This window comes from Rhinoderma darwinii, chromosome 1, assembly GCF_050947455.1.
Source record: "Rhinoderma darwinii isolate aRhiDar2 chromosome 1, aRhiDar2.hap1, whole genome shotgun sequence".
NCBI lineage: Eukaryota > Metazoa > Chordata > Amphibia > Anura > Rhinodermatidae > Rhinoderma > Rhinoderma darwinii.
Genome location: NC_134687.1, coordinates 118,665,982 through 118,686,867, shown reverse-complemented (window position 1 = coordinate 118,686,867; position 20,886 = coordinate 118,665,982). Strand labels below are relative to the sequence as shown.

General features: G+C 40.0%; 1 protein-coding gene across 1 annotated transcript in view; it reads right to left on the bottom strand.

Moving 5' to 3' along the window:
• Positions 1-20,886, bottom strand: part of ASIC5 (acid sensing ion channel subunit family member 5) — a 33,092-nt gene that overhangs the window by 7,147 nt on the left and 5,059 nt on the right. Inside the window, exons 4-9 of the mRNA XM_075847596.1 lie at positions 18,057-18,294; positions 15,534-15,656; positions 14,483-14,632; positions 12,431-12,578; positions 7,576-7,632; positions 5,470-5,638 (exon numbers count right to left, since the gene is read on the bottom strand). Coding sequence (XP_075703711.1) covers positions 5,470-5,638; positions 7,576-7,632; positions 12,431-12,578; positions 14,483-14,632; positions 15,534-15,656; positions 18,057-18,294 — 885 coding nt within the window. The remainder of the gene's footprint in view (positions 1-5,469; positions 5,639-7,575; positions 7,633-12,430; positions 12,579-14,482; positions 14,633-15,533; positions 15,657-18,056; positions 18,295-20,886) is intronic.

Below are 20,886 nucleotides of genomic sequence, written 5' to 3'. Positions count from 1 at the left end.
ATTCCGCAGCATAATACAGTAGCAGCAGAACAAATCTCATCCACACGCTGCATAAATAATAAGTGGAAAAAACACTCAGAAATTCACCATCGGTGCGGCTTTTTAATCCGCAGCATGTCAATTGTATTTGCGGAATCGCTGCTATAGTGTTGCTGTTCAATTCAATGCGGAGGTAAAACCAGAAACAAATAGCAGATGTTGCGATTCCGCCACAAAAAAAACTCAACTCATACATTTTTTTTCTTATACTTACCTAGAATTCTGTATTTGTCCATGCAGGTCAACCTCCTGGGATGACGTTTCATCCCATGAGACCGCTGCAGCCAATCACAGGCTGCAGCGGTCACATGGATACGTAAGTATTAAACTTATTTTTTTATGTGCAGTTTTCAGCAGGGGACATTCTGGATGAAAAACTGCACCACAATTTAGTGATATTTTTTTGCCCGGAATTCCCTATGGTGCCCAGGGCGGATATGCTGTGTGCTTTTATGAAGCCTATCTGCCATGTGTGAACTTACCCTCAGTAAATCTGTCCCATTGTTTCAGGTCTTTTATGAAGATTATTTATAGAAATTATTGCCTTGTGAATATGTATTATTAAATAAAAGAGACTCAATTAATTTTCAAATGAAACTTAAAAAATCTCTATCTACGGCCGCTAAACGTACAAATATAAACTACTATGAGCTCAGGGAATTCTTAAACACTTTGTGACCAAAGCCCTCAATGCCCAAATGCCAACATCAAAATTTAAACTTTTAGTACAACACATTCTAAGTCCTTATTCAGACGAACGTGTTATACGTCCGTGTGACGGCCATTAAAACAATGTTCGTCCCACGGACCTATGTAATTCAATGGGGTAGTTCACACGCTCGTTGTTTCATGACCTAAGTCCTATTTTTTCACGATCCACGCATCCCTCCATAGACTCTAGTCTATGGGTGATGCGTGATAACGCGTCCCGCAGAGCACAGCTGCAACTCGGACGTGAAAAACCACAGTTTTTCACGTCCCAGATGCGCAATGCTCGTGTGAAGCTGGCCTAAAGGTGAATTGTTGTTTTTTTTTCTACCAGCTATTTATTTATTTATTTTTTCATTTTTTGGGGGATGGGGCTTTTATATGGTACTAAAACAGAACCAGTATATTTTAATTGTTTTTAAGGGATTTTCCCACGAATAACATAAATGTCAGATAGATGCGGGTCCCACCTCTGGGACCCGCACCTTCTCTAGAACGGGGCCCCCTAAATCCCCGTTCTAGCTTTGTCTGCTATCACTGACTCCCGGCCACTTCCTGACCGTATGGTCGGGAGTTAAGAAAACCGCGTATCTCGCTGAGCTACGCCGTTTCCGTAACTCCCATAGTAGTGAATAGCTGTTTCCGTAACTACCATTTCGTTCTATGGAGCTTACGATAACAGCGTAGCTCAGCGAGCTATGCTATTTTCACCTTCATGGTCGTAAATCAGCCGACACACAAAGAGGTAGAATGGGGTTTAGGGGCCCCGTTCTAGAGATAGGTGCGGGTCCCAGAGGTGGGGCCCGCATCTATCTCACATTTATGACATATCCTGTGGATATGTCATAAATGTCCCTCATGGGAAAACCCCTTTATGTTTTAAATTAAGAAACGCACAGAAATAGGAAAGAATGCTACATTTCTACTTTTCTTCCATTTCTAATTCAATGTAATAAGTTTAACCTGACCACTCATTCTCCTGTCAATGATGATACCAAATATGTGAAATTTTCTTAAACTACAATACTGCTCTATTGTCACTTTCACATGACAGTATTTTGGTCAGTATTTTGAAACCAAATCCAGGAGTGGGTCCAAAACACAGAAAAAGTGCAAATGTTCACATCCGTTTTCTGTGTGCAGGTTCCACTCCTGGTTTTGGCATGCAAATACTGAAGCAAAATACTGACCAGAACACTGCCGTGTGAAAGAGGCCCAATACCAGAGAATAAAGATCCCCATTTTTATTCTAGTGTGCCTCGCGCCCTTAGATAGTATGGGTATGTTGAGGCGCTTTTTGCTGCGTCCATTACGGACATAATAGGAGCTGCTTTTCCAATTAATTTGTCAATGGAAAACGGCTCCAATTACGTCTGAAGAAGTGACATGCACTTCTTTGACGCGGGCGTCTTTTTTACGCGCCGCCTTTTGACAGCGGTGTGTAAAAAAAATGACCGTGTGCACAGAACATCGTAAGACCCATTCTAATGAATGGGCAGATGTTTGCCAACGCTAACGAGCCACATTTTCGGACGTAATTAGGGGGTTAAAACGCCCGAATTACGTCCGTAAATAGGCCGTGTGAACATACCCTATATGTGCAAAGTATCAGGCCAATCCCTGTAATTGTCGGAATGCAATTCACCTGGGACAGAAATGCTGCAGATATTGTGTGTGGAATTTCTATGCGGAAAATCTGCAGCGGATTACAATCGGAGTCATGAGGATGAGATTCTAACAAATCTCATCCACATCCTACTGGACGTTATCTAATTGGCAGCATACTCATTCTGTTCTGCATGGTCAGTATGGATTTCAGCCTTTTCAATGTAGAAGGGGTGATATCCGCAGATGCAATGCAAAAACGGTGTAGAAACGTGGAAATGCTGCGGAAATTCTGCAGCATTTCCATCCTGTGTGAATCCAGCAGTAAAGTAATAAAATAGAGAATTCCCAAAAATATTTTTTTCATCTGATACTTAAAAATGTATATCCATTTAAAGAGTAAATGTGATGCGTAAGTAATGTAACAATGACCAAAGCAGCATTGTAGAATCTTTAACCCCCTTCCCGACATTTGACGTATCCATATGCGAAAGTCGGGAAGGGGAAGTATGGAACGGGCTCACGGAGTGAACCCTCTCCATACGATGCGGGTGTCGGCTGTATGCTACAGCCGACACTTCAGAGTAGCGAGCGGGATCGCGCTCGAGTGCGATCCCGCTCGTTTAACTCGTTAAATGCTGCGGTCAATAGCAACCGCGGCATTTAAATAGTTAGAAAGTGGGGGGCGACCCCCTCTAACAGCTCATCACGCCCCCCGCAATACAATCGCGGGGTGGCGATGGTTGCTATGGCTGCCTGGGAGCCTGGTGAAGGCCCCCAGGTCCGCCATGTTTGTGCTCCTATTAAGCGCTGCCTCCGGCAGGGCTTAATAGGAGCCTGTCAGAATCACGGTATACTGCAACACATTAGTATTGCAGTATATCGTGCAAGCGATCTAACGATCGCTGGTTGAAGTCCTCTAGGGGGACTAATAAAAAGAGTAAACAATAGTAAAATAAAGTTGTTGCTTTTTATGTAAAATATATATATATATATTAAAAGTAAAAAAAAAAAACCTTTTCCCATTTTCCCCCTAGAGCATAGTAAAAAAATAAACATAATAGGTATCGCCGCGTCCGTAACAGTCTGAACTATTACAATGTATCATTATTTAACCCGTACGGTGAACGCCGTAAAAAAAAAAATTGGAAACGCCAGAATCTCTATTTTTTGGTCACCTCATCTCCCACAAAAAATGAAATAAAAAGTGATCAAAACATCGCATGTACACCAAAAATGGTATCATTAAAACTACAGCTTATCCCACAAAAAATAAGCCCTCACACCACTTAAATCGACAGAAAAATAAAAAAAAGTTATGGTTCTCGGAATTTGGCGACGCAAAATAAATTTTATTTTTGACACTTAGGTTTTTACTTGTAAAAGTAGTAAAATATAGAAAAAACTATATATATTTGGTATCGCCGTAATCATATTGACCCACAGAATACCCCACAAATGATTTTTTTCCCATTTGCTAGTACATTATATGGCACAATAAATGATGCTACGAAAAATTACAACCCGTCTCACAAAAATCAAGCCATCATAGGACTATATCCATGGAAAAATAAAGACGTTATGGCTTTTGGAAGGTAGGGATGAAACAACGAAAATGAAAATCTGAAAAATAGCTGCGGCGGGAAGGGGTTAAAGTCAGAGACCGTGATCCAAAAACGTTTTTTTCACCTATGCAAACATTTTTGCTCTTAATCAGGTTTGCGCACCTGCTGTTTTTTAACCCTATATAATTATATTATAGATGCTCTTATTTAGACATTTACACATGGCTGATTCTTTGCATAAATTTATGCAACTGAAAAATTTCATTTTATACACATAAATGGGGTTGTTTTTGCCACATGCTCATGGATTTCTTCAGGTCCATTCAAATAAATGGGACAGTTGCAGACATTTCTACAACAAATCTGCCGCATGTAAAGGTACTCTTAATTTACCCTGTTTCATTAAAGCGCTTTAAGATCGTTATAGATACTGTAATTGGAAACTAAAATGGAGAATAAGCACTCATTCCCGATTATTGCCCTGTGTGAACAGGGCAAAGATCAGCCGATAAACAAGCAAACGCTCATTCATTGGTGGATCACCTTTTCTATGTAGCTGAAAAATGGTTGCTAGTAAACAGGGAGATGTGCTGCGGACATTATGCAAATGCATAGGGACGAGTAATCGTAGTAACGATCGTTCTCCCCCTTACTAAACGATCATTGCTCCATTTAAACGGAGCAACGAGCGCAGATCGACAAGCTGTATTGTCAATCGGCGCTCTTTTTAAAAGTTGTAAACACAGGCAACATCTGCGTGTGTAAAGCCGCTATTACAGTCTATAAATAGTAGACAAAACTGAAGTCAAAAAGTTGTCTAAGTTGTAGTTTAGTTTGTTTTTAAAGGATATGTAATCTTTGTAAGCATTTTTTTAAATTTAATTCATGTATTTAGTGTTTTGTGCTATCACTTTTATTACAAAAAAGTTTAACTTTTTAAGACACAGCTTCTATGTATCCTATATACATAGGAGCTGTATTGTTCTGTCTAAGCCGCGTGCGTTAGTTCAGCTGAACTGACGGCTCAGCTTAAAAGCTGGTCCAGCATCTCTCTGACACACAGGATCCAGCAAATAACGATCACATATAAGCTCATAATAAAAATCTAATACATGAATATTGTATAAAATCTGCTATTGTCCCTCATGGTCATTAACGACTGTGTATAGAACACATTAATGAGACCTCCTTGCGGATGGCCCATTTTCTAATCTAGGAAATAACTGTACAAGGCATTCTTTCCTCAGGTTACATATTTAAAATCAATAGACTGCTCTTTTAGAAAACGGCAGCTGATGTTTGTTACTTGCTGTATATGATTTATGTTGCTTAAGTACTTAGTGATAGAACAATGTTTTATACATTAACATGTTTGACTGCGAGCCTCCTGGGCTTCCTCTGTTTGCAGATAATAAAATCTTAGCTCGAGAAAATCTAAGGTCATCGATGAGCTCAGATATTTCTTTGTAATCAATAAGAGAACATGGATACATACCAGAATTAATGTGACAACAGAAGAACTTTAATTCAGACTGGTGACATGTACATTTACCTCATATATAAGGCATTTTTGTTCAGTTTAGCGGAGAGATAATCGGCAGCTTTGTCACTTGGAAACGTTGAATATGAGAGCGTAGCAGGATAGTCTGTCTCTTCACAAGGAACCGGACAAGAAGAATTGTACGTTCCTACACTACATAGCTCATCCTTCTCAATTCGAACTGTAGACACAAAGACATCACATTCAGTAAAGCCACTCGCACTGGCGGACATAGTCAACAGATGGCCTCCAATCAAGAACAGTATGTGGGCCCCTTACTCTCCATTAGCTCATCAAAGAACAACCCGCTGTCATGTCTTTCTAACGATTTGTCAATAATTCTGAGCCATTGTCAACTGCGCAGTCCACACATGCAATCCAATAGGCAGTAAAAAGCTGAATTTAATGTGGCAGTGGGCCCCCCTACCTACTGCAGCTGCACAGGTTGCACCAATGGTATATCCGACACCCGGGCAACTTGAGTAAAATGTTAAAGTGGTTTTCTCTCCAGAAGAAGGGATGACATATCCCTGGGATAATATGGTATAGAACTGAATATACAGCATTTCGGGAACAAATTTAAAGGGCAGCTGCAGGAAAATTGAATTGAATAGCATGGACCTACTGTACAAGTCCTTCAACAGAATAAACAGCAGCCATTGTTGAGCCTATGGAGTCATACAATGGTGTGTGGGTCTGCAGGTTAGCAGAATTCAATACAATTGACTCTACCTGGACTTATTCATTAGGGAGTTATAATGGCTTTTAGCAGCAAAAAAACAAACAAAAAAAACAACACTCCTAAAAGTGACCAAGCTGGATCTTCTTGCCACTGTGGCATTCAGCATTATTACTTTCTATATTACATAAGTACTGATAGTGGGTAACGCTTGAATATTATCAGCCCTTTCACTCCCTCTACATTTTATTGTTTGTCCCTAATACTTAAGAGAGTGATTATAAGATATTTGGATATTTTAGATGAAGAAACCAGAATAAGGCTCTGTTCACATTATAACAGAGCCCTATGTTGGAGGAATACGTCGGGAGGATTCTGGACATATAAATCGTACAGAAGGTTGTGATGTATCCCACAGTACCTAATCCATAGGACACTTTGGTAAAAAAAAATGCATAATTTTTTTTCGTTAATACCTTTGTATGGAATAGCATGGTCTACTATGCTATTCCATACCACCAAAAAATAAAGTTTGCAGATGCATACCGGCTTGGCGTACATCATAAGGACATACTCGTGAATAGGTATCTTTGGATAACTTTGACGTATAAGTCTAACAGACAAGTGTGTTAAAACGCAGTTTATCCCGAATAGTTTTGCTAGTACTTATCAACCTGGAAATTGAGTTTTAAGTCCATGTCATAAAACACAACTAAAAACATAAAAATCTTTCTCATCAACAAATGAATAGGAAAGTGAAATGGAAATTAAATTGTAAAATGTGTTTTCTTCATTAATATTGAAAGCATTGTCTTTTTAGTATAAGCTACAATTTACCGTACAATATTGAACAGGAAGCTGCTCAATTTTTTCCTTCCTGTGTTTGGCTAAAATTTTTTTTAACAAAAACTGCATAAAAAATGCATGTGAGAAATCCAGACTAACTATAATCATTTTCTTCAAAAAGGATTTCTTCAAAATGCACCTAAATTGTGTGGCCTTTTTCATATTTTTTCCCTAAGAATATGCTCTATGGCTGTTGCCTTTGAATAGGTAGACATAGGTAATACTCAGAGTTGCCAACTGTTAGTAAATTCACTAAGTCTGTAGAAATAGGGGACCTTTGGCTCATTTTTATAAGCCGGAGGAGCTTGTACAGGTTATTGTGATTGTAATGATCATTATTTTACAGTTCACAGTACATGCTGATGATTAGTATTTTACATATTTTAAGCTGTAGACATTATATTACCTTTTTCTATCTAGAAAAAAAAAAAAGAAGAGAGGATGGCAACCCTGATGCAGTCTCTCTCATTTTATCACATGGCACTTATATAGGGCATATGGAAGAAGGTTGTCACAATGAGTAAACCTCTTTAATTTTTAACCATTTCTCTACAAATATATTTGAACTGCACTCTGTGAATCTGTATACTTACATATTGTTGGGTATGCACAGTTATAAAATCTTTGAAGATCACATTCTTTACCATTACCTATAAAGAAACGAATAAACATCTGCTCATCAGCCTTGTTTCAAAATACAAATAATTATTCTAGTTGTATATATTTAATGAAAAACCTTTTTTGGGCTTTGATCAAAGCTAAATATTGTTCTAAATTGTATTAGCTTTCATAAGTAGCTTGCATCTAATTTTACAATGAGAAAGGTTTAGAATGACAGTATGAGTTTCACGTCCCTCGTAGAACCCACCATCCTTTGCTAAGCGATTCCACATCTTGTGAGCAGCTATTGGGAGCATAAAAGGGTTGTATGAGAATGAATATGAATGGTAATGAGCTGCAGTACCAGACGCAGCCCATGCACATGAGTAATGCTGTTATTGGGAAAAAAAGAAGACATTTTATTACAACAACTTTAATTCTCTCTTGAAGAGGCCATCGGTAAGAAATTATAACGTACAATACAGTCTGACATTGATTTAACATTGATTTTTAACTAATGTGGACACTAGGGTTCAGTGACGTACAGAATATTGGAATGTTCTTATTGACAGTGCTGAAAGACAAAGACTGTTAAAAACAATGCTTGGAGCTTAAATGCACAGTAATATTACAGCCATAACATTAAAACCACCTGACTAATATTGTGTGTGTCCCTTGTGCTGCAAGAACAGCTCTGACCCATCCAGGCATGGACTCTAGAAGACATCTTAAAGGGGTTGTCCGAGATACCAACATTTTTTCAAAAACTCTGTCATACATTACCCCTTATACAGACAACCTAAATAAAGCATTATTTTTAAAAAAAATTCTACTTAGCACATTTCTTCTTTGAATTTAGCACAGTTTGTTTACATGCAGTTCAGCTCTGGTTTGTTGATCTTTCCTTGTTATGAAACTTTTTTCCCGTGCACGCTCATTGCAGGCTGCAATGAGCGTGCACGTACCTTCCAAGAGTTCACGTGAGCTGTCCTTGCTCCTCCCGCTGACCTCCTTCACTGGATTGTCTCCTTGCTGACATTCTTGAAGGATGGTGAGCAAATGTTCTCCCCCCATTATGTTTTATTTCTCTTTTCAGGTCTATAAACCTCTTCGTGTCTCCCCTCACCCTCGTCCACCCTCACCCTAACCCTCACCCTCACCCTAACCCTCGCCCACCCTCCTCTATCTCACGTCTCTCTCCACTAAGGCTATGTTCACACAGAGTTTTTTTGCCGGAGGAATATCTGCCTCAAAATTCCGTCTTGAAGTTTGCGGCAGATTTACCTCTCCCTGCACGTTGATTTTTGCGTCATTTTTCCCGGAGTTTTTTGTGCGCTGTTTGCGGTTTTGTTTGCCGCTTTGTTCGGGCCGTTTTTCGCTTCGTTTATCTTGGCATTTTTTGCTTGTTTGTTTGCGTCTTTTTTTGCTGTGTTTTCCGTTGCGTTTATCGTAGCCTTTTTCGTATCGTTTCTTTTTTTGCATCGTTGTTTGCGGCTATTTTTGCTGCGTTTTTCGTTGCGTCTTTCGTGGCGTTTTCCCAGTAGTTTTTCACGGCGTTCTTTGCCTCTTTGTTTGCGGCTTTTTCCGCGATGTTTTTCGCAACGTTTTCCGTGGCGTTTATCGTAGCCTTTTTTGCGTCGTTTTTCGCCTCTTTTTTTTGCGTCGCTGTTTGCGGTTTTTTTTCTGCGTTTCGTTGCGTCTTTCATGGCGTTTTTCCTGTCGTTTTTCGTGGCGTTTTTTGCCTCTTTTTTCGCGGCTTTATTTGCGATGTTTATCGCGGCGTTTATCGTAGCCTTTTTGGCGTTGTTTTTGCGGCTTTTTTTGCTGCGTTTTTCGCGTCGTTTTCCGTCATGTTTTTCGCCCACGGCAATTGAGCGCCGCGGGCATAAAACAACGGAAATACGCTTTCTCTGCCTCCCATTGAAGTCAATGGGAGGTCAGAGGTGTAAACGCCCGAAGATGGAGCATGTCGCTTCTTTTTCCCACGAGGCAGTTTTACTGCTCGCGGGAAAAAGACGCCGACGCCTCCCATTGAAATCAATGGTACGCATTTTCGGGCCGTTTTTTACAAGTTTTGCTACGCTGTTTCCGCTTAAAAAAAAAACAGGCGGAAACATCCCCGTAATTTCAGCCGTTATGGACGCCCTCGTGTGAACATACCCTAACAATGTAGGCTTAGATACAGGACCCCAGAAGATCTTATCTAGTTCAGGACTGGGCTATTTTGCGCCTTCAGGACCAGACACCGTTTAGCCATTTTTAGCACGTGTTAGTTAAATGGCTATAACTTTTTTATTTGTTGGGCTATCGACGTGATTTTTGCGACGTTTTTTCCGTAGACAATGCAGGTTTCTTTTTTTTATCGTTTTTATACACACCTTTTTTGGCATTTTAGAATTTTCTTTCATAAAGTTTGAAAATATTAGTAAAAAAAAAGCTTTTTTACGTTTCAGCTATTTTTTTTTGGTAATAACATAGTTTTACCCTAAAATAGACCTTTTATTTGTGATCGTCATTGTCTACCGTAAATTTTAATATATTACATGTCTATATTAGGGTAATTGGGTCAGCGCTAGCGTTACAACAATGATTGGCGGGGGGAACGGTATTTTATTGGGGTGGGTATTTTATGTGTATTTATTATTGTATTTTTTTTTGCACTTTACTTTATTATTTTTTTATTACTATGGTCTGTCCCCCAAAAGGTCAGAAAAGACCTTTGGGGAACGTTATATGTTTTTTTTCTTTCTTTTACACCATGTTTTTCCACTGTAACTGGGGCTGCACAGCAGCCCCAGTTACAGGGGAAATCAGCCCTCTCATAGTGACGATTGTCACTAATAGGGCTGTGCTGGGTCTAGTAAGACCCAGCAGCAGTCTGCCACTAACGGCACCCGGTGATCATGTGACCAGTCACATGATCACCGGGAGGAATAGAGACAGCGCCGCGGGGCCGCTGTCTCTATTCCTATACACAGCGTTCATTGAGCGCTGTGTAAAAAGACATCGGAGAAGACAGAAGCAGCTAAAGCTGCTTCTATCTTCTCCTCAGGGTCCCCGGCAGTCACTGACAGCCGGAGACCCGACATACAGCTGCCCGATCGCGCGGGCAGCAAGTTAAAACCCGAGCCGTAGAAAGTCTATAGCTCGGGTTTTAAGGACCCTGACCGCTGGCCGTAAAAATACAGCCAGCGGTCGGGAACCAGTTGTTAAACAGTGCACGGTGTCCCGCGGGCCGCAGATAACAGCCTCAAGGGCTGCATGCGACCCGTGTGCTGCATAGTGTTGTATAATTCCCTATCAAAGCCTACTATGTGTAGGCTTTGATAGGGGAAGAACTAAAAGTACAGAGGTCACTGTACCTTTCTAGTCCGCGGGTGCCGTCCCTCTTCACTTTTTTCACTGTGAACATGCATAGGCGCGTTCACAGTGAAAAGATGCATAGGCTGGGCGGGCGGGCACGCGCAGAAACGTCACGTCTCCAGTGACGTGTCGTGTCCCATCCGAGGTCTCGCTGGGGCGAGACCATGTGATCGGGACACGACACGACAGTGGAGGAGGAAGAAAACGTGACGTCAGAAGACATGTGATCGGCAGAAAAGAGCTGCCAGAACGGAGAACAGAAGCAAGATTGCACAGGTAAGTATATTAGGGAATACTTAATGTGTGCATTGTGTGTTTAACTTTAAAATAAAAATATATCTCGGACAACCCCTTTAAAGTGTTTTGTGGTGTCTGATACCAAGATGTTATTAGCAGATCCTTTAAGTTCTGTAAGTTGCGAAGTAGTCCTCCGTGGATCAGACTTGTTTTTCCAGCATATCCCACAGATGCTCGATCGGAATGAGATCTAGGCAAGGCCAAGTCAACACGTTGAACTCTTTGTCATGTTCCTCAAACCATTGCTGAACATTTTTTGCAGTGTGACAGGGCACATTATCCTGCTGAAAGAGGCCAATGCCATTAGAGAATACCGCTGACATGAAAGGGTTTATTTGGTCTACAACATTGTTTAGGTAGTTGGTACGTGTCAAAGTAACATCCACATGAATGCCAGGACCCAAAGTTTCCCAGCAGAACATTGCCCTGAGAATCACATAGTCTCCACTGGCTTGCCTTCTTCCCATAGTGTGTCCTGTCATAGTGTGTCCCATAGTGTAACTCTTCCCCAGGCTTGTGACACAAATGCACCAGCCCGTCAACATGCAAAAGAAAATGCGATTCATCAGACCAAGCCACCTTCTTACGTTGTTTCATAGTACAGTTCTAATGTTCATGTGCCCATTGTAGGTCCTTTCAGTGGTAGACAGGGGTCAGAATGGGCACTCTAACCAGACTGGGGCTACACAGCCAGCTATAGGCAGCAAGCTGTTATTCACTGTTTGTGCTGCAGTACCTCTCCTGTGCGATCGAGCCAAACTGACCAGCCTTTGCTCCCCATGAACATCAATGACCCTTGGAGCCCATGACCCTATCCCCGGTTCACTGGTTGTCCTTCCTTGGGCCACTTCTGGTAGGTACTAACCACTGCATACCGGGAACTCTTTACAAGACCTGCCGTTTTGGGGATGCTCTAACCCAGTCGTCTAGCCATCACAATTTGGCCCTGTCAAAATTGCTCAGATCTTTACGCTTGCTCATTTTTCCTGCTTCCAACACAAGCGTTAAGAAGAGACTGTTCCCTTGCTGCCTAATATTTCCTACACCTTCACAGGCGCCTTTGTAACAAGATCAATTCTATTCACTTCACCTGTCAGTGGTTTTAATGTTATGGCTGATCAGTATTAGATAGTTATCAGTATTAGCATATTAGAAGTTCATTATTTTAGATTAAAAAAAACCTGTTACCTGGCAGTAGAAAAGGCAAACATCCACATGCCTTTTGTATATAAGCTGACTTGCATTCCTGAAGGCATCCGTAGGTGCTGTAGACATCATTATATGCCAGTTCTAAATCAGGATTACATTCACCCCAAGGATATTCCTGAATAATTGTCTGAAATTTGTACAAAATAAATGTTCTAGTTTAGCGTTTTTTGAAGAAGAAGGAGGCCTAAATTATGCAATGGTCACACAAACTGAAGCCTGAGGTGAATTAATGTGCAGAAGTAGCAGATAATTGTATTACATACCTGCCATTCAAATAAATAGCTGACCACGTAATACGTCAACGAGCAAGGTCTGCCAGAGTGAGAACTGTTTTTTATTTGCTTTGGCCAATTGAAGGAACCCTCCTCTATGACATCCATATGCCCAAGCAGGGCTTATGGAAAGAGGTGGTCTTCATAATCCAAGCCCTTTAAGACCATGTTCACACATAGCGTAAACACTTCCGAATTTTCATCTGGATTTTCAGCGAGGGAATTCCACAGCATTTTTGTAACATAAATTGGCATGCTGCACATTGTAAATCTATACGGCAAGTCAATTTCTTCACGTCTTTAGCACAGGTTTTTTCGGAAGCGAGTGGATGAGATTTGTTGAAATCCCATCCACATTGTTGCTCTGCGAGGCTGGGTTCCTATATAGTAGAACACTGCAGAATTTTTACAACAGAATTCTACGGAAAATCCACTTCATTTACACAGTTGCAGCAAAGTGGGTGAGATTTGAACAAATCTCATCCACACGCTGCGGAAAAAAATCTGTTGAGAAAATGTTCATAAAATTGACCTGCGATGTGTTTTTTTGATCCGCGGCATAAGTTGCACTTTTGTTGCGGTTTTTCCTAATTAAATTCAATGGGGGAGGTAAAATCTGCATCAAATGGCAAATGTTGTGATTTTTGCGGTGATAAATATGCGATTCCCCTGCAAAAAAATAAATCAATGCTGGTCCATACTTACCCCCTGGCGTTGTCATAGCGACAGCTCCTTGAACCCCCAACAGTTCTCTGTGCAGTCCAGCTTTTTGGAATGACGTTTCATCCCATATGACTGCTGCAGCCAATTACAGGCTGTAGCGGTCACAAGGGCTGCATCATCATCACAGGTAGCCCGGGGTGCACAGAGAACATAGGGATGTGTCACTATGGCAAGGCCGGTGAAGGTAAGTATTATCTTTTTTTTTCCTGCTGTGTTTTCTGCACAATTAGGTGCAGTTTTTCGGCTTGAATTTTCTGCGGGTTTTTAGGTTGGGTATGCTGCGTACTTTTATGCAGTGTATCCGACCTGTGGGAACATACCCTAAACAAAAAATGCGGACAAAAATTCTGCAGTGTTTACTCTACGAAGAACATGGCCTTACGCAGCAGGCATATGAAATTGGGTCCTTGAGAAGGCATGGTTTCATGAACAAGATGGATAATCCATTGACCCTTTACATAAGATTATTTTGTGTCCCAAAGACGGGAGGATTCCATGCAAAGAAGCCCAACAGATAACTGGAATGCTGAGGAAATGCAGTGAGTCTCGAACCAAACATATCCTCTATTAAATAACGTCTTCTGTCATGTATCCCTTGCTATGCAATTCATTAATTAAGTAAATGTAAATATATGTTAAGTAAAATAGTGTTTAATGTAATTGAGAAACATTAATGTTTCAATCTATCCAAAGAACTTGTATTAGTCACAGCAACCTACTATATAATTAAACTGGATAGCAACCAAGAGCTGTCTTAAAATATCTAAATCCCTTAGGGTCATCACTATATTCTACAAAGCTATGCTAATATCCGGAAGTTGACATTTATTGGCTTTATAGCCTGCTGGGTTTTAGTGGCGTCCGCTGTTTGTGTTGAAAAACCTAGTAGATTATGTATGCATATCTTATGAGAGAAACTGTGCGTGTACTTCGGAAACATTCTTGCTGTTTTAAATCGTCTGCTTGAATCCTTCATTTGCATAATAAAATAGAACATCAGTGCCTCCAGTTCCTCTTCTCTTAAATATGTAAGTACCTTGAAATGTCGTATAGAAGCATGTGCGTGCATCCCTGCAGGACAGTGTAGACCCAGGCCATCAAATCTGGGATGAATCTTTGGAGAGTGTATCACAAATGTCATCCCGGCATCCACAAACCCTAGTGACGGATCATCAGTGAATTCTGACTAATGTAAAGAACCAGAAATAATCATTATCATAAGAGGTACATTATAGTTACATTCTATACCGTTACCATATATTAAATAAAGAATATCCATGCATTTCAGAAAGATGTTAAATGAGGAACATCTCTTGATCAGGCTAATATTTTCAGGGGCATCTACTCTTAGTCCAGAGCAATAGTAACAACTGCTATGCAACAATAATTTCAATGGGATAAAGTTATATAAAAATAAATTGACATAAAGCTTGACAAATCTGATTTTGAGTTGTCAATATGGAGTATTGTGTGTAGATTGATGAGACTAAATAAATATTATTCATTTTAGAATGAAGCTGGAATGTAACAAAATATGAAATAAGTGGAAGGGCCAGAATTCATTCTAAATGCAGTGTAAAGAGCAACTGTGTTAGTCTCAAAGGCACAAAAAATATCACAGTATTTACTTGCATAGTTAATATTACGCCATATCACTCATGTCTGAAGAGTGAATCTATACTCTGTACACCTAACTCACTAGGCTGTGGTTACTTTGCATGACCTAAGATTTCATGGGTCAATTTTTTTTACATTTTTGTGAGTCATACTTTGTTTGGGGTCATGCTAAACTTCTCTGTATTGTTTTTTGTATACTTGTTGCATGGGCAAAGCGGAGTATATTCTACACAAACTAGAAGAAAGGGCACATTAGATGATGGCATTGGCATGATCTGGGCCACTGAGTTAAACTACGGATGGAGTTTTAGGCAACCCCTTCCTTGTATTCTTACTAGTAATCCTAAAAATATCTTAATGGACTTTTCTCATTTACTTTGATGCCAAGAATGCCGACTGACAGTGCTAATGTTCAATGTTAGACCTCTGTTTGAAGATGTTGACTTCAATTAATAAAGTTATTTTAATACCTGTTTTATATCAAAGAGTACACTTAATCCTCTTCCAGAAGTACTGACCCTTGTGTGTTTTCTAAGAGAATTATGATTGAAAGTGTAACAATTTCCATATTCTGTGAAAACATGCTCAAAGTCCTTGGAGACAAAAGAAAAAACAATAATTTAAACTTAAAGGGAACCTGTCATCCATATTATGCTGCCCCCACTGAGAGCAGTATAATGTAGTGACAGACACGCTGATTTCAGAGCTCCATCCCTTATTTTCTTAAGTAATGCCGTTTCAGAGAATTCACATGCCGAGCCCAGGGAGCTAAACCCACTCTTCGCTAGCCCCACCCACTTTATGTTGATTGATAGATATTTCTATTATTACACATAGGGAGACATCTGTCAATCAACGGAGAGTGGGAAGAACTAGTAAAGGGGTGGAGCTTGCAGAACCCCATGAATATGCCTGACTCATCTCTGGCGGCGCTGCCCGGGCTCTGCATGTAAGTTCCTCAGAAACGGCTTTGCTTAAGCAAATAAGTGACAGACCTCTGAAATCAGTATGTCTGTCACTACACTATGCTGCCCTCAGTGAAGGCAGTATAATGTGGATGACAGGTTCCCTTCAAAAAATGAAAGCAAGACATAATTTAAAGAACACTTTGCTCTGGAATAAAAAGAATTCCGATTGCGAACAATGGGACATATTTACTAAATGTATTTGTGTCTACAATATGTCGTAAAATGCGTAAAGATTTGATACATTTCTGGCACAAAATGCCAAATTGAGTTTTAAAACTATTTAGGAAGCAAATGTGCCAAAAAGAACAGATGTTTGCGCCTCACTAAACACTTTTCAAGTGTCTAGAAAGGAGGCGTGGTTTTAAATGCGCCGATGTGCACCAACCGTAAACTAAACCAACTAATAGGTGGTATAAGAAAGAGAAAAGTATCTAGCATGTCTAACAAGATGTGGCAAATTTATCATACAGTGTACCCCACTGTGACAAATTTGGCACATCTTCTGACTGCCTGGTCAAACGTCACTCTGTCTAAATCTTAGACAGGATTAGTATACTGTATCTGCCCCAATATTGTTTGAGTTTTGCTGAATACTTTTATTAATAATTTTGTTTAAATACTGTATGATAATCTATCTGTTTAAGCATACACAATTGTTAATAATACAGAACTGCACAACTAGTTATTTACCTACATTTATTTTTCTATTTATTAAATCAATGTGTTATATTTAAGCAACTTTCAAATTGACTAGTATTACAAATTTTTCTACTTTTTACGATACAGCTTCTATGTTTCCTGTAAACATAGAAGCTGTATTGTTCTCTTTCAGCCAAATGCGTCAGTTCATCTGAACAGACGGCTTGGATGTGAGCGGGTCCTGCGTGTCTCTGACACACAGGATCCAGCTAATATTGATTACATCTTAGCTATGAACTTAGATGTGATTGATGTTAGGTGGATCCCGTGCGTGAGAGACTCACAGGACCCACTCTCAGTCGAGCCGTCAGTTCAGCTGAGCTGACAGAATCGGCTGAGAGAGAATGATACATATGTACACAGGATACATAGAAGCTGTGTTGTAAAAGGCTACATTTTTTGTTAATTAAAGTAAATTTGAAAATAACTCAAAAGCACATAACACATTGATTTAATAAAAAAATGTAATTGCTTCCAAAGGCGTACCGAGCCTTTAAGCTCAATGGAGAATTTCAAAAGAGCTCCCACGCTAATTGACTTCTAATATGTCCGTCAGTTTTACTTTCCATTTACTGGATATAATAACGCAGTATGCTATTCTAACCATCAAAGAGCAAGAGACATCCACCAATCAAGTTCAACATTTCCTCTGTACAAACCCCAGTTGATTTACGAACAGAACAAATCTTGGACAGCATAGACCTATTTTTTTCCAAATATCTACCGTTTACAATAGCTTAAAGGGGTTGTCCAGTCCCAAAAAATATATGGCCTATCGTTAGGATAGGCCATCAATGTCTGATTAGTTGGGGTCAGACTCCCGACACCCCCGCCGATGAGCTGTTCTGAAGGGGGCGCAGCTCTCGTATAAGGGCTTCTTCCCCTTCATTGCCTTTATTGCTCACACACTTGTAGTGGCGGTTCCCAGTGTTGAAGCCTTCTCCCATTGAAGCACATTTTTTGGGACTGGACAATCCCTTTAATATACTCTCTATGTGGCAGGAGTGATGCCAATATAAAGCCAGTTTCTGTGCATTAATAGGTTACATACTGGATTGTTGATATGTACCGGCCACTTAGATTTCTTTAGGGTTCTCTATTTATCTTTTCTAAGAATTTTTTTTTATCAAGCCCAAACAAATAAGTTAATATGTATTGTAGATAATGACTGTATCAAAATATGCACCAAAATTCAATTTGATATAGTATTAATAATATGCAAAGCCTAGTTAAAATAGCTAAATTAGCTTTGCAAATTATTTGTTTTGTATATGTATATGTCCCTGCTACCTTATGAATTACTGTAAGAAATCAAAACAAGTTTACCTCTGGGTAGCATGGAATGCCAAAGAAATTGCACTTTAATAATGTGCTGTTATTGATATAAAATCCATATTTTTTGGTAAAGTCTTTAATGCTAAAATTTTGGTTGAGTTGCAAAAAATCAACTACATCCTGTAAATCATCAGAATAATTTCCGGCATTTGAAAAATGAAGAACAGTAGATACAATGTTCCACATGAAAAACGCAACGCTCATATTGTTAACAGCATTTGTTTGGAACCTAAAAAAATAAATAAATAATGTTTTAGTTACTCTACACAACAAACGTTCCTTTATTTTCACAATACCAAACCAAACAGTTATTCCATGTGTTGTTGTCTGATAAAAACGTAGCAAAATTTCAACACTTTAGTAGCAAAAAATAAATACGCTGCTGGGCCTTCTTTACTAGAGCATATATTGCACTAGACCAGGTGAGATCATGAGAAATAGTGGTCCCTATTAAAGCTCTCCATGGATGTATTCCTTGTATCTGTACGGATGACCACATGGACAGATAAATGGTATGTCATTAATCAATCTTCCATTGCAGTCGCCTGACCAACCGTGAGCATTACATATATTCAATTATTTCAGCTTTATACGCCGATCAGCCATAACATGAAAACCACCTGCCTAATATTGTGTAGATATTCCTCATGCCTCCAAAACAGCTCTGACCCATCAAGGCATGGATTCAACAGGACCCCTGATGGTGTCCTGTGGTATCTGGTACCAACATGTTATCTGCAGATCCTTTAACCAGTTCAGGACCGGGCTATTTTGCGCCTTCAGGACCAGACACCATTTAGCCATTTTTAGCACGTGTTAGTTAAATGGCTATAACTTTTTTATTTGTTGGGCTAACGACGTGATTTTTGCGACGTTTTTTCCGTAGACAATGCAGGTTTCTCTTTTTATCATTTTTATACACACCTTTTTTGCTATTTTAGAATTTTCATTCATAAAGTTTGAAAATAATAGTAAAAAAATAAGCTATTTTATGTTTCAGCAATTTTTTTTGGGTAATATAGTTTTACCCTAAAATAGACCTTTTATTTGTGATCGTCATCGTCTATCATAAATTTTAATATATTACATGTCTATATTAGGGTAATTGGGTCAGCGCTAGCGTTACAACAATGATTGGCGGGGGGAACGTTTTTTTTTAGGGTGGGTATTTTATGTGTATTTATTATTTAATTTTTTTTTGCACTTTACTTTACTACTTTTTTATTACTATGGTCTGTCCCTCAAAGGTCAAAAAAGACCTTTGGGGAACTTTATATATTTTTTTTCTTTCTTTTACTCCATGTTTTTCCACTGTAACTGGAGCTGCACTGCAACCCCAGTTACAGGGGAAATCAGCCCTCTCATATTGACGATTGTCACTAATAGAGCTGTGCTGGGTCTAGTAAGACCCAGCAGCAGTCTACCACTAACGGCACCCGGCGATCATGTGACCAGTCACATGATCACCGGGAGGAAAAGAGACAGCGCCGCTGCTGCTGTCTCTATTCCTATACACAGCGTTCATTGAGCCCTGTGTAAAAAGACATCTGAGAAGACAGAAGCAGCGAAAGCTGTTTCTATCCTCTCCTCAGGGTCCCCGGCAGTCACTGACAGCCGGAGACCGAACATTCAGCTGCCCGATCGCGCGGGTAGCAAGTTAAAACCCGAGCCGTAAAAAGTCTATGGCTTTAGTTTTAAGGACCCTGACCGCTGGCCGTAAAAATACAGCCAGCGGTCGGGAACCCGTTAAGTCCCATAAGTTGCGAGGTGGGACCTTCATTGGTTGGACTTGTTTTTCCAGCACATCCCACAGATGCTCGGATTGAGATCTCGGGAATTTTAAGGCCAATACATTGAACTCTTTGTGATGTTTCTCAAACCATTCCTTAACAATTTTTGCAGTGTGGCAGGGCACAATATCCTGCTGGATGACGCCACTGCTATATGGGTATACTGTTGGCATGCAGAGGTGTACTTAGTAAGTAACAATGTTTAGGTAGGTGGTACGTGTCAAAGTAAAATGCTAATGAATGCCAGGACCCAAGGTGTCCTAGCAGAACATTGCCCAGAGCAACACACTGCCTTCCCGTCTTAGCATAATGCATCCTGGTGCCATTTCTTTCCTAGGTAAGCAACTGACACGCCATCCACATGATGTAAAATAAAACGTGATTCATCAGACCAGCCCCCCTACATCCATTACTCCATGGTCCGGCTCTGAGACTCATGTGCCCATTACAGGTGCTTTTGGCAATGGACAGGGGATAGCATGGCGACTCTGACCAGTCTGCGGCTAAGCAGAACCAAATGCAACAAGCTGCAATGTTCTGTGTGTTTGACACTGTTCTATCATAGCTTCAGCAGCCTTTGGTTCAGATCAGACTGGCTAGCCTTCGCTTCCAATGGCATCAATGAGCCCTGGGCGTCCAAGACTCTGTTGCCGATTCACTTTCTTTAGACCACTTTTGGTAGATAAAAACCATTGCATACCATGAACACCTCACAAGATCTAATATTTTGATGATAGTTTGACCCAGTCATCTAGCTATCACAATTTGTCCCTTTTTAAAGTCGCTCAGATCCTACACTTGCCGATTTTTCCTGCTTCCAACACATCAATTTCAAAAACTGACTGTTCACTTGCTGCCTAATATATCCAATCCCTTGACAGGTTCCATTGTAACAAGATAATTAATGCATTTCACTTTACCTGTCAGTGGTTTTAATGTTATGGCTGATTGGTATATATGAAATCACAGATCTCCTTTAACGCCCACAACATTTTTTTTTTAGTCTCCCAGTACTCTATATGGTACATTAA